Source organism: Merops nubicus, unplaced genomic scaffold (genome assembly GCF_000691845.1).
Source record: "Merops nubicus isolate BGI_N331 unplaced genomic scaffold, ASM69184v1 scaffold9800, whole genome shotgun sequence".
Classification (NCBI taxonomy): Eukaryota; Metazoa; Chordata; class Aves; order Coraciiformes; family Meropidae; genus Merops; species Merops nubicus.
The window spans coordinates 19,950-32,875 of record NW_008582187.1 but is presented as its reverse complement, the minus strand read 5'-3'; the positions used below and the strand labels follow the sequence as shown (position 1 = coordinate 32,875).

At 36.4% G+C, this 12,926-nt stretch overlaps 1 protein-coding gene across 1 annotated transcript in view; it reads right to left on the bottom strand.

Moving 5' to 3' along the window:
* The window catches only part of KDM7A (lysine (K)-specific demethylase 7A), a gene marked incomplete at its 5' end in the record, with an annotated part of 35,440 nt that overhangs the window by 20,744 nt on the left and 1,770 nt on the right, over positions 1 to 12,926 (bottom strand). The window contains 7 exons of the mRNA XM_008936917.1: positions 1,405 to 1,511; positions 2,030 to 2,117; positions 3,785 to 3,947; positions 4,601 to 4,787; positions 5,061 to 5,202; positions 6,614 to 6,774; positions 7,658 to 7,775. Coding sequence (XP_008935165.1) covers positions 1,405 to 1,511; positions 2,030 to 2,117; positions 3,785 to 3,947; positions 4,601 to 4,787; positions 5,061 to 5,202; positions 6,614 to 6,774; positions 7,658 to 7,775 — 966 coding nt within the window. The remainder of the gene's footprint in view (positions 1 to 1,404; positions 1,512 to 2,029; positions 2,118 to 3,784; positions 3,948 to 4,600; positions 4,788 to 5,060; positions 5,203 to 6,613; positions 6,775 to 7,657; positions 7,776 to 12,926) is intronic.

The following is a 12,926-nucleotide window of genomic DNA, read 5'->3' as shown; positions in this document are numbered from 1 at the left end:
AGCAGGAATATAGCTACTACGTCTTCTGATGAGTTGTAAGTTCTTAAATATGTGGAAGTGAGACCAACCAAAGCAAGCTTTCAAGAAGAAAATATTCATTTTGTGGAAGAAAAAAATTTCTGCAAATTTGTTCTATTTGTTAAGATTTCTGAGTTGATTTAGGTTTATCTGGAAGTTCTGAACGCTCATTTAGGAAACAAAGGTTTTCAATGACTTCATTTGCTGAAAGAATAGATAATTTTCAATAACTGCGACTGCTTTCATATTAGAAAAATGTTATGTGAGATTCTGATCTCTTCCAAAGCAGAAACTCAATTCAGCAGCCTCCCCTGAAGGTTGATTTCTCTCTTTTGAAATAAATAATGTGGAATGTGACATTTATTATTAAGATTAAGTAGAGCAAGCAGAGGGCAAGATATTTGATGAAAAGAAGGTGCAGACGGACAGGCACTTTCTCAAGCTCAATTATACATGGGTACAGACACAGGAACTACCGGACTAGATAGGGAAGTTTCAAAAGCACAAGCAACTGTCAAGAACAAGAGTCTGTCAAGATGTCTGTTGACAAGCACTGATATAAATGATTTAACACAGCTCACAGGACCTGATGCATCTTTCCTACAAAAGTCCTCACAGAAACCGTTCCCTTTACAACAAAGAGCAGAAGACAACAGCCAGTTTCACTGGAAAGGTCAAAGAAAATTGTAGTTCAATTCAGATGTGAAGCCACCAAGAAGATACCCACAGATTTAAGTGAGTGGGATCATTTAGTCATTTGGTGAAAGGAGAGAAAGGCTATCAAAGGGTACTCAAAGATCTTAAATGATACAGAAGGAGTCTTAGTGAAAAACCGATGCCATTGAAATAACTTTCCTATCTTCCTGAACAAGGTGTTTTCAGATAATGGCAAATTAATCCTATTTGGCTGGTAGTATAATTGCACTGTGCCAGGATCTTGGACACTCCATCCTGACAATCTAGAATATTTTCATTGACCAGATACATATCCCAGAAACATCATTGGATGAAAAACACTAATAAAATAGTTCAAAAGGTTCCAGCAGCATGCTACAAAGTGCTGGTTACACAACTGATTTTTGCACAGCAGAAGTTACCCTAGAAACCTTTAATCATCAAAGTAGTTTTCAGAAAGATCATTTATTAAAACCAAGAACCAGTGGGTCTAGAACCATCACAGTGCAGCATTCATTAAAATCTGGTTAAAAAATAGTGTTGTTACAAAATAATCAGGTCTAGTTCTCCAGCTTGAAAAGTTTCCTCTGTTCACACAACAGCAGTATAATTTTCTCCAAGTTTTCTTCAGTATCAATGAAGAGGAAAAAAAAAAAAAAAAAAAAGTAAAAGCGGATACATGTATATCTCTTAAAACAAAACAAGGATTACCTTTCAATGTTTCCAGTAAGTTTTTGGCCACAAACCAACAGATGGCTTCAAAGAAAGGAAATTTGAAAAGATCTGGGGTTTTTAGCCTCTTCTCCATTTCATAACACCTGAAAAACAGAAATATTACAAAACATGAATGTTTTAATTATCAAATTCATTACTCAACTATGTAGTCATTCAAATTGGAATTTTATCAGGATTCCACTGTAATAAATAAAAACAAAATGTTTAGAAGACAGCTCCATATCTTGGACAAAAACTAAACACAGCTGCCCTTAGAGCAATGCTGACTTGAGGACGCTTATTTCAACTCAGTGTCACACACCTGGGCTTGCTCCGTCTTGTTTCACTCAGACTAATCTCCAAAGAAGAGGTTTTGTCTTTTTTTTTTTTTTTTTTTCCTTTTATTCACTTAAATTCTTGCACACTCTTCATTTTGCTTTTGAAACAAACTTGGCAGAAGTGAAATAAGAGTATGTGCTTGATACATTCTAACTGAAAACACCACTACTGTCTGTTTGAGAGCCTGTACCGATTTGATCCTGGTTAAGAGCATGAAGCAAAATATCTGTTAAAAGAATATCCTTCTTATTGAGGAAAAAGTATAGGAAGAGCCGAGACTAACCTGAGCTGCATGCCAATGTTGAGGTTGTGCAAAAAGTTTCCTCCAAAAGCCATACAATCCTGAGATGTGAGCACAGCATGAATCCAGCCTGAAATGACAGATTCTGAAACTTAATACGTACATATATATACTACTCTAGGACTGGTTTTAAATACCTATGTAAGTAAATAAGCTGTGCCTGGAAACAAAAAAGCAAAATGAATTTGTATTCTCTGGTACGAACAAGTAATCTAAATTTTAACAACATGTAAATTACAGTGTTTCAGAAATCTAGAGGAACTGTAGTTTTCTGAAGGAGTTAAGATGACATTTTTCACTAGGGAGTGGGGGTGGACGATGCAAGACTGACAGTGATTTGTCAAGTAAAAATTACCAAAAGTTTGCCTTACGATGAACAACAATAAGCAGATCAGGAGAGGAAAAATACACTGAACAAAGATAAAAGTCATAAAAATGAAACAGAAATCACATTATTTTCAATATTTACATGTTTAGAGTAAACAACCTGTTTGGACAGCATAAAAAAGTCATTAAGCAATACTGAGGTTTTTAAAATAAGAATTCAGAAGTGGCTCCATTAATTATGCCAAATTCATCCATCCTAATTCCAGTGAAATTATCAGTTTAAAACCCTGTCTAGGCACTCTGACTACATACATTTGTCACATAATTGAAATATTGTCCTTGTTAACTCCACTATTCAACATGGCAAAGCATGATCAACATTATGCTATCAATCCAGCTGATTAATACTGGATAATTACAAACAAGTACACAAAAGAACATCTGATATTGACTTCCTGATCAAAAATGGTTACCTATAAAATTTATACAGTGCAGCTTTAATGTAAATAAACTACAAATAGCGTATCTTCTTTCAATTTTTTTTTCTGATTTTGCATGCACAGATGATTATTTGCCAAAAGATGAGCTGGCCATAGATTTGTAAATTACTTCATGGTTTGACTGAATATGGACAAGATGTACAAACACATGAAGCTCCTCAGTTTGAGCGAAGACCAGATCAAATCAAATCACAAGTAACAATATATCGCAAACTTTCATTAAATCCATGCCCTAATTCAGTTAAGAATAACCAGTTCCAGTCGTGTACCACATGTAAAAAAAAAAGCAACATACCTACCACATAGCCTGGGAAGGAAGTTAAAAGAATAGTATATGAGAGAATGTTGAATTTAATGGCAGATGCCACCTAAGGTGCTTTTGGGTTTGGTTTTGGTGGTTGTTTGGGTTTTTTTTTTAAATTAATATTATACATTTTTCAGTTTTACTTCTGTTCTTTGAGAAATGCAGTGTAATGAAGATTGCCTTCTATTACCAGTTGCATTTTGCAGTTGTTAATATGCTTTTCATCTCTCACTCTTATCATCATCACAGTACATGAATATGTCTGACTCTTGAAAAAATGTGTTTGGTCCTTTAAACACATATCTCCCCAGATATTGACAAAATTTGCAGCAAAGCCTCCTCACTGTTAGATCAACACCAAGGATTTTTATGGCATATCCGTAACAACTAAAGGTTTTCAGGTTTTTTACATTCCTACTTGCTACTTTTATGCTGTAGTTTTTATCAATATCTATGTAACAAGGCAAGAAAACTTGGTGCAGAACACACAGAATATCTTGAATAATATTTTGATAATTCTCATGTGTTGATAACAATCATTTTACTATAATCTTATTTCCTGGTGATTAAACATGCTAAATCCTAGCAATATGAGTAAAATCTTACCTGTTGGAACAAATAAAGTGTGTCCTTGCTTCACAACGCATTTGTAACATTTGTCAACCTTGTCCCCAAAATATACTTCACTTTGGGTGACAGATGAACTCCAAGACTCATAGAGAGCCAAATTTTCATCAGTGGGCTTAATCAAATAGAATATCTTCTCACCCTATTAAACAAAAATACCAAATACACACATGAATGCCCTCCTGGAGCTATACTACAACCTCTGAGTCATTCCTAATGAAGAAATACACCGATCTAAATGGTAAATACTCTGGGTTTCCACTATGGAGTGTTAGAGCTTCCTAGCCCTGGTATTTCACAACTCTAATCTACCAAAAAGTTTAGTCAATATTACACCAAGCAGTTGGTATTTCGTGATGTAAGAAGCAAACAATCTAAAACTTTTCATTGGAACATTAAAAAAATCCAGCTTTTTTAAACAATTTACGGGTATGTGCACACATGCCAAATGAGAAACCAAATAATGAAACCACTTTGCCTCTTCCAAGTTTGTAAGAAGAATAAGATGTTGAGTATGTCAACGATTTTCATTCAGTTATTTTTTTCACAATAAAACCTTACTATATCACCTACCAGTCTACTAAAACGACCAGTCGTCCAACTAGTCTAGAAGCCACCAACAGTGTGCTGAAGTAAAAGCATAAAAATGTAACATCAACAATGACTAATTCACATTCAAGCTCCTCCCATGAATTTTTAAGCACAAAATTTCATACAGATGTTAATGCCATGGCAGAAGGCTGCACACTGAATAAATTTTGTTTCACAACCTCATAAATCAAGAAGCCTTCATACCCAGAGAACGTGGTACCAAACTGATGTTCCTCCAAAATCGATATGAAAATCAGTATAGCTGTCCTGGACACCCATTAAGCAATACTTCTGAACAAAAGGCTTAGGGAAGACAGAATCATCTGGCCAATAATTTTCCACCCATGAAAGCTTTCTGGCAATATCTGGTACTTCCACTAATTCAGACATCCTTTAAAAACAAACAAACAAAAAAGAACCATGAATATAATCAAAAGTAAGCATGCCTTTTTTTTAAATGACAGCTTTAAAGTTGTTTCCTACAAAGCTATTGCTTGTGAATTAATAAAAGTTTTATACCCACATTACATCAAAGTAGCTGTCTACATAAAACACACAGCCTCATATCTTTCCCACTACAGACATTATATTGCTGCACACTGCTGAGCTGTCCTGCTTAGTGAAAATCACTTCCTGCCTTCAAGAAATTGAAGTCAATACTCACTTTGTGTCCGAGAATTCCAGGCTGATCACATTCAATACTTTTGGCCGGTCAGGATTTGTGAAATATTTAATATAATTATGGAGCTTCATTTTACTGTCTGCTTGTCTTGCTACATCTATTACATCTATCACTTTGTCACCACCTGTGAAAAAAAGGATGACTTTCTTAAACCTAATGCAGACAAAAATAGCTAATTAAGGTGTTTAAGACAAATGTAATTTTTTTCCAGCCTTTATCGAAACATTTCTGCACAAAATCTCCACTACTATGAGTATTCTCTTGGAACAGAGACAGACCAATATAAACCGACTTTTTACTAGATCTAACTTTAATTGCTATAATCAACTAAGGACAGAACTGAAAACACTCTAAAAATAAATCCTCTTTTCCTGTGGTTAACCAAGAAGAAAAAGAGCAGTATAGAATGACTGCAACTGGTTAAAAATTAAAAAAAAAAAAAATAATTATTTTTGGCTGCAACTGCAAAGACTAGCATAGAGAAAGTTATCAAGGCAGTTCTATTCCTCACTCTTCCTATTAATCACCACCACAGCACTTGAATGTTTAACACAAGGATCACTGAGAATTCTTTACAAATAATAAATCCTACCGCTCACAGCTTGTAATTCTTAGCAAACTGAACTAAACTCGTGCCATAATTGGTAACTTATTAACATTAAAAACTATGCAGGTACTAATTTGCAAACATTCTACAAGCACACCCCCACCCTTCTTATATACACATGTAACTTTTAAGCAAACAGTAATTGCATTGAATAATTGTCACAAGTGTGCTTCATTTCCAAAGACAACAATGAGTGGTTTACATACTGCATATTTTAAATTGATACATCTGTAGAATTAGGCAAGGCTGAAGCAACCTTTAGCCAAGAAAAAGGACTAATAACATTATAATAATAATATTTTTATGACCGTTTAGTTATACTATAGTCAAAGTTGACAATTGATTTTTGAAATGCTGTAATTTGCTCATTCTCTGTTTCTCTGTACTGTGCACTTAAATGACGTTGAAACAACTACAGACGGTCTAAAGAGCTGATAAGAAACAGTCCTTGGGAACCCTCTAGTTCCCCTGCCAAAAGAAGCCAAGGTAGGAAATTTTCCAGGAAGAAAGACTTCAATCAGAAATATCAATTTACTGACCCCAAAACATTGTTTTGCAATATCCTAACCAATTATTAAATTTTATTGATCATGAGTAATTAATTCAATTCCCACAAAGCCAACACTCTCAGAAGTTATTATACTTTACTGGTTTACAACACGTAGCAGAAAATAAAAACCATCATTCTTTGTTCACTTTTCACTAAAATTAACGTGTTTGAAAGCTTAAAAGCATGCTATCATGTATCTACCACACACACAGAGGAAAAAAAAAAAACTACCAGAAATCCCATAGCTTTAATTTTACTCTCTGCAAGTCTTCAATTAGAATATATATATTTAACACCCTGGAAGCTCTTATAATCATGCAAATATTTATTTCAATTTACAGACAGGATAATTTGTAAGTACTCCAGAGTGGCTCTTACCTACATAGCGTTCCACATCTAAAACAGAGAAAGTTGGTGGGGGAAGTCTAAGCCCCAGACCATCTAATTTAGGAACCATAATGGGAACATCAAACCCATGTTTCTCCAAATATCTTTGTGTCAGCTGGCTTCCATGCATTTTCAAAATTACTTCATCAGCACTGGCAGAAAGAAATAATGGAATATTAGTAGAAAAGAATCCTCCAGGCACTACTGAAAAGAAAAAAAGTCACAGTTTGGAGGAGGACAGATGGGAACAGCTACATTTGAAATCAAAAGAAGTTGACTCAGTAATATTATATTAACCGTTTAACTAAAAGACAATGAAAACAACCTAAACCAGCAAAAAGAGCTGCATATGTCATGCATAACCAGGGAACGCATAGTCTTTCTAGATGACTGAACACAGTAATTTAAGAGGATGGGGAAAAGGAATTCTCATAGAAGGCACTTTAGAAGTACATTTTGGTAATAACAACCACCACCATCTCCTTTGAAGAACTGTGAAATAGCCAATCACAGCCAGCTCAAGATCAAAGTACAACCATGTTTCTCCACTTCCCTCTAAAGCATGCGAGAACGGATAGACTATCAGCTCATATAAACATTCTATGTTATTTGGAACGAAACTGAGGACTACTTCTGGACTAGAAGTATAGACAGACAATATTCTGACAGTTCAGGCACCAAAATGAAAAACAAAACCCAACCACTCATGCTACTGCCCCCACTCTTCCAAAGAAACAAACAAAATTCAAAAAAAAACCCCACACCACCCTGCAGCAGTCCCGGCAGACAACATATGCCCATGTAAAACCAAACAGGGGAAGCTACTTCATGGAAAGGCAAATATATCCATCTGAAACAGGGGCAGGGCAGGGGGGCAATTCTACAGGAGAAGTAGTCATTCTTGACCTTAACTTTCAGAAGCAGACAAATGTTAGTCACCTCCCCTAAGACACACAGAGCCAACATTTCTCTGTAGTTTTGGGTTTGGGCTTTTTTTTTTTTTTTTCACTGAAATATGTAAGTAAGCTTCTGTACCTTGGGAAAGAGCGAGCCCGCAGCTGTTTAACGAAGGTCCGTGTTCCAGCCTGCACCGGTTTGGAACCATCGTCCAGCTCTGTGTAGTCATGTCTGTGCCAGTTCCTCCTCTTCTTCACTACAAATTTCAGAAGGATTAAACTTTGAATTAGATAAATCCGATGGCTCAGATTAGTAGTTATCCCATGAAAGAGCCAGACATGCCCCAGTCACTTTACTATGATTGACAAACCTTATTGTTTATGCAGGTGACACTCTACCTATCTGCAATGAGTGAAATTTTCAAGACACCTGACAGTAAGTAATCCGCTAAACTTCTACAGATCCTTCTGTGTGAGAGTCTCAGTGAACACTATACACCATTTAAGACTCCATATCCAGTGCTGCACAAGTGAACAGCAGCATCCGGAAAGCTAAGTCAGTAACAGAACTAGAAACAGAATTTTAATTCCTAAAGCTCAGACTGGTGTTTTTTTTAATAAACACCAGAACTGTACTTTTGTAAGATCCATAGACTTCATTTCAGGTATTAACATAGAATTGACAGGACCTAATTCCATTGTTCTCTCTCGCCATATGAGCACACCCATATCTAGTCAAATATTATTACTACTATTTACTACTATATGCTGTTCAAAACCAAAACACCTTTCTTTTACTCACGGGATTTTGGCAGGTGTGATCTTTACTGTGCAAGCACAATACATATAACGCAAGCATTGGATCCCAAAACAATTAACTTCTGAGGGTATTGAAGCTTTAAAGCACAGTTACAGCATATTAATAAAGAAAAAAGGATAAATTAATGTCCTATTACAATTCTTGGAATCTGTAAGTAATAGTTCAATAGCAGCTAAATTGCATTTTTAACAGTTCCCTATACTTAATGGGCAGAGGAAAATGAAAAACTAGAGATTCTAAAAAAAAAAATGTTGTGTTGGTCACCCCATGACAAATGACAGATACACAAATGAGGACAAAAACCCTCTGTTTTCATAGAATCATTGAATGGTTTTGGTTGAAAGGGACCTTTAAAGACAGCCTAGTGCAAGCCCTGTGCAATTGGCAGGGGCATCTTTCACTAGACTGCGTTGCTCAAAGCTCTATCCAACCTAGTCTTCAACACTTCCAGGGATGGAGCACTCACAGCTTATCTAGGCAATCTGTTCCTGTGTCTCACTGTAAAAAATTTCTTTCTTATATCCAACCTAAATGTAACTTAACTTTAAACTCTTTCAGTTTAAAATTGTTACCCCTTGTCCTGTCAGTACCAGCATTGGTAAAAAGTCTTCTCTTTTATATAGACAACCCCCCAACTATTGAAAGGCTGTATTTTAGAAGACTGTAAGCTGTATGCAGCCTACCTGTTTGGTTTTGGGTTTTTTTGGGTTGTTTTTTTTTTTGCCTTAAGTGAAGCAGAGGACAAAGTGACTTACAATATCATGGTTAAGTTCCTGCCTGTCTTCAAATTTTCCTTATTCTGTGACAAATTATTTCATAATGGGTATTTCATTAATTCATCTTCATCAACCACTCATTTTATATCTTCAATTATAAAGGACACAAGCTTACTGCTTTGAAAGAAGCCCTTGGTTGTATCATCTGTCTGTTAGCAAAATGCACTTTGGAGAAATTCCTCTCTATAAAAATAAACCTGTATCTCTTGTCCTCAAACATTCAACGGGCTGACAAGACCTATTAAATTGCCAACAGGTGCCTTAGTAAGAAGGATCACCACCTCATCATCTGGGAAAAACTCCAACAGTGCTGAACTTGCTACCTTTCTATTGACTTACTAACGTATCATTTCCCGCAGTGCGAGCACCGTAATTTTTATACTGCATTTCAGTTTTTCCTAAAAAAGCCAAACTCTGCTCCATAGCATTAGGTAGTTGCTACTGGAAGACTGCCCCAAGATTTACTGAGACCAGATCTGTAATTTACCCGCTAATATTAAGCAGAAATTTAGTTACATCTACTGAGGAAATACAGAACAGGGAAAGGCTACTGTTACTTGTCAATAAAAATAGTGTTTGAGAAACACAAGTCTGCAATGCAAACAACACCCAGCTAAACAACTGTATTAACACAAATTTGAGTCTTATGGAAGAGTTCATTCTTAAGTTTACCAAAGTCATGATGCACCCAAAACCTAAAAAACTGTTATCAATACTGAGCACACAGCTAACAGTAATAGGAAGCTAAGGATTTAAGGAGGGCGAGGGGAAGACAGTTTCTAAAAAGAAAAAAAAAGGAAGCTGCTTCTCCAGAAAAAAAAAACAGTTATATAGGAATAACTGACATCTCATAGCCATTACACATAATTACTCCTATTGGTAAGTGGTTTCCTACAGATGTGACAAAATGTGCCCTTTAGAAGATATTTAAGAGAATAAACTGACATTTATAGCTATTTGCTAACCTGAAAAGCATCACTGAAGAGCCTGCTTAATAAGCCAACTACCCAAATACAGTAAAACTTCGTAAATAATGAGGCCAGGTTTATTAAGTTTTCCAAGCTATCTTCTCAGTCATAAATAACAACACACAAAATTAGTGGTTTAATACTAATTTGCAACGGAGTAGTTTCTCATAAATTCACTGCTGTTCTAATAGCTCATTACAACTGTAAGATGATACAGCTGCTTAAAAGATTTATTAGCACAGAACCAACTTTTTAAAGTTTGTCTTTCCAACACGTAAAAATCAGAAAATAAAGTAAATCTTTTACTTAGCACTTGGCAATGTACATCATCCTTCTATAAGTAAGGTAAAACTGAAGGAAACAGTAATTTTTTTTCTGTTTAGGTATCTCCTAATTCTAAGGCTTTTATAGCCCCTGAATACATTACAGTCTTTTTGCAAGAAAAGTTAATTTAACTGAATGGATGCTCCTACTCAAACTAAACCAAGAAAAACCTAGATAAGCTGAAATGCATATGACACCTCAGCCTCCCGATCAGCCCAAGCGAGTAGAAGGCACTGGTGATCACCCTTGCTCTTCCTGAAAGCTGAGGCACAACCTGCTGTGACAACACTAAAAATTCACACACTGGAAGAACAGTGGAATTCACATACTGGAAGTAAACTAGACAGTTACAGGGGGGTGAGAAAAGGAACAGAGTGGGCCAGAAGTTTTCATGAAAAGTAAGCAGAAAGCTATTTTTAAATTACATTCTTTACACATGCAGAACAATGGGCCAAGAACTGTACCTACTTTAGGCAAACACTGTTCCCTGTCTTCTCACACTGCTAGACTGTCTGCCTCACAGGCCACATGCTAGACTTCAAATGAAGACCATCAAGAAGTGTACGTTTGCACAATGGGGCACCAAGCCTTGGAAGTGGTCTTCTAGAGGATTCCTTAGTGACCAAATGTTAGCATAGGAAGACTGAAAAATTCTAGGGAGCATACAGTAAATATAGAATATCACTTTTAAGACCTGATACATTATCTCATCATAGAATCATAGGGGTTGGAAGGGACCTCGAAAGATCATCTAGTCCAACCCCCCTGCCAGAGCAGGGTCACCTAGAGTACATCACACAGGAAGGCATCCAGGCGGGTTTTGAATGACTCCAGTGAAGGAGACTCCACAACCTCTCTGGGCAGCCTGTTCCAGTGCTCCGTCACCCTCACAGTAAAAAAATTTTTCCTGATATTCACCTTGAACCTCCTATGCTCCAATTTGCACCCATTACCCCTTGTCCTATCATAGGTCATCACTGAAAAAAAGCTTAAGTCCATCTTCCTGACACTCACCCCTTACATATTTGTAAACATTGATGAGGTCACCCCTCAGTCTCCTTTTCTCCAGGCTAAAGAGACCCAGCTCCCTCAGCCTTTCCTCATAAGGGCGATGCTCCACTCCCCTAAATCATCTTTGTAGCCCTACGCTGGACTCTCTCCAGCAGTTCCCTGTCCTTCTTGAACTGAGGGGCCCAGAACTGGACACAATACTCCAGATGTGGCCTCACCAATGCAGAATAGAGGGGGAGGAGAACCTCTCTTGACCGACTAACCACACCCTTTCTAATGCACCCCAGGATGCCATTGGCCTTCTTGGCTACCAGGGCACATTGCTGGCTCATGGTCATCCTGCTGTCTACCAGGACCCCCAGGTCCCTTTCCCCTACACTGCTCTCCAGCAGGTCAGACCCCAACCTGTACTGGTGCATGCTGTTTCTCTTCCCCAAGTGCAAAACTCAAAGTAAGCTCAGACCAAACACTGGCATTACAGTCAAAAAAAAAAAAAACAAAAAATAAAAAAAAAAGAGGTGGGAGGGTATTTACAGAATTTGAGAAGGTAAAACCACATTAAGAAAGTAACGTCATGACAACCACAGCCCTGTTAACTTTACTGCACCTCGTGCTCTCTTAAAGCTGTGGATTCTAGAGTCTGGGGACAGACTTCACTCTTGACATTCATGCAAATAGAACATTTTCAGACTTAAGGATCACTGAGAAAACTCTGAAAATAACAAAATATAATGTGAAGACTCTAAACCAAGTAAGCTAAGAAAAGTCCATAGTGTATTACTATTTTTAAAATTTTATTATTTTTTTGTTAATGATTTAGGATTTCAGGATTAATTATTAAGCATTTTACACACATGGCTGTTTAGCAAAGGTCTCATAAAACTGCTGCTGTTCCAAATCAAGAAGATTTATCTTTATTTGAAATATAAGAATAAATCAACTGGTTAATTTAATCTTTACATCTAACTATGCAGTAGCTTTCTTTTCATTATTGGAACTTTTACATTTCTGTAGGATACAATTTTGTAAGACACTGAAAGCAACCATCTCTTTGGTAGTATGATGTATGTGTTTCTCGTATACTTATAAATTTTTTGCACTACATCATTTGATTAGATAGGATATATACACACATGTTCGCTAAATCACAGAAACACTTTGCCCTATATTAAATAAAACTGAAGAAATTTTGTCTCTTTCAAAACTCCTTTAGGCAAAAGGATTTTAGAATCCCAAGTTGTAACTAAAAATGTTTTTTTTAATTACATATATCATTTCATATGATTGAAGCACTCTGGAGCATTGCTGCAACACTTGAAGTCATGAGATTTTTTTCAGTCTTTCTAAACACTATAGTAAGTAGAGGAGTCCAAACCACAAACTATTACAGATTTGATTCACACAGCTTAGCTAGGAACAACTAATAAAAATCCAGATGAAGATATATTTCAATATATCACCTCTGCTTGGGCTGATATGTATGTGTCTGAAGCATCTACTAAATCTAGA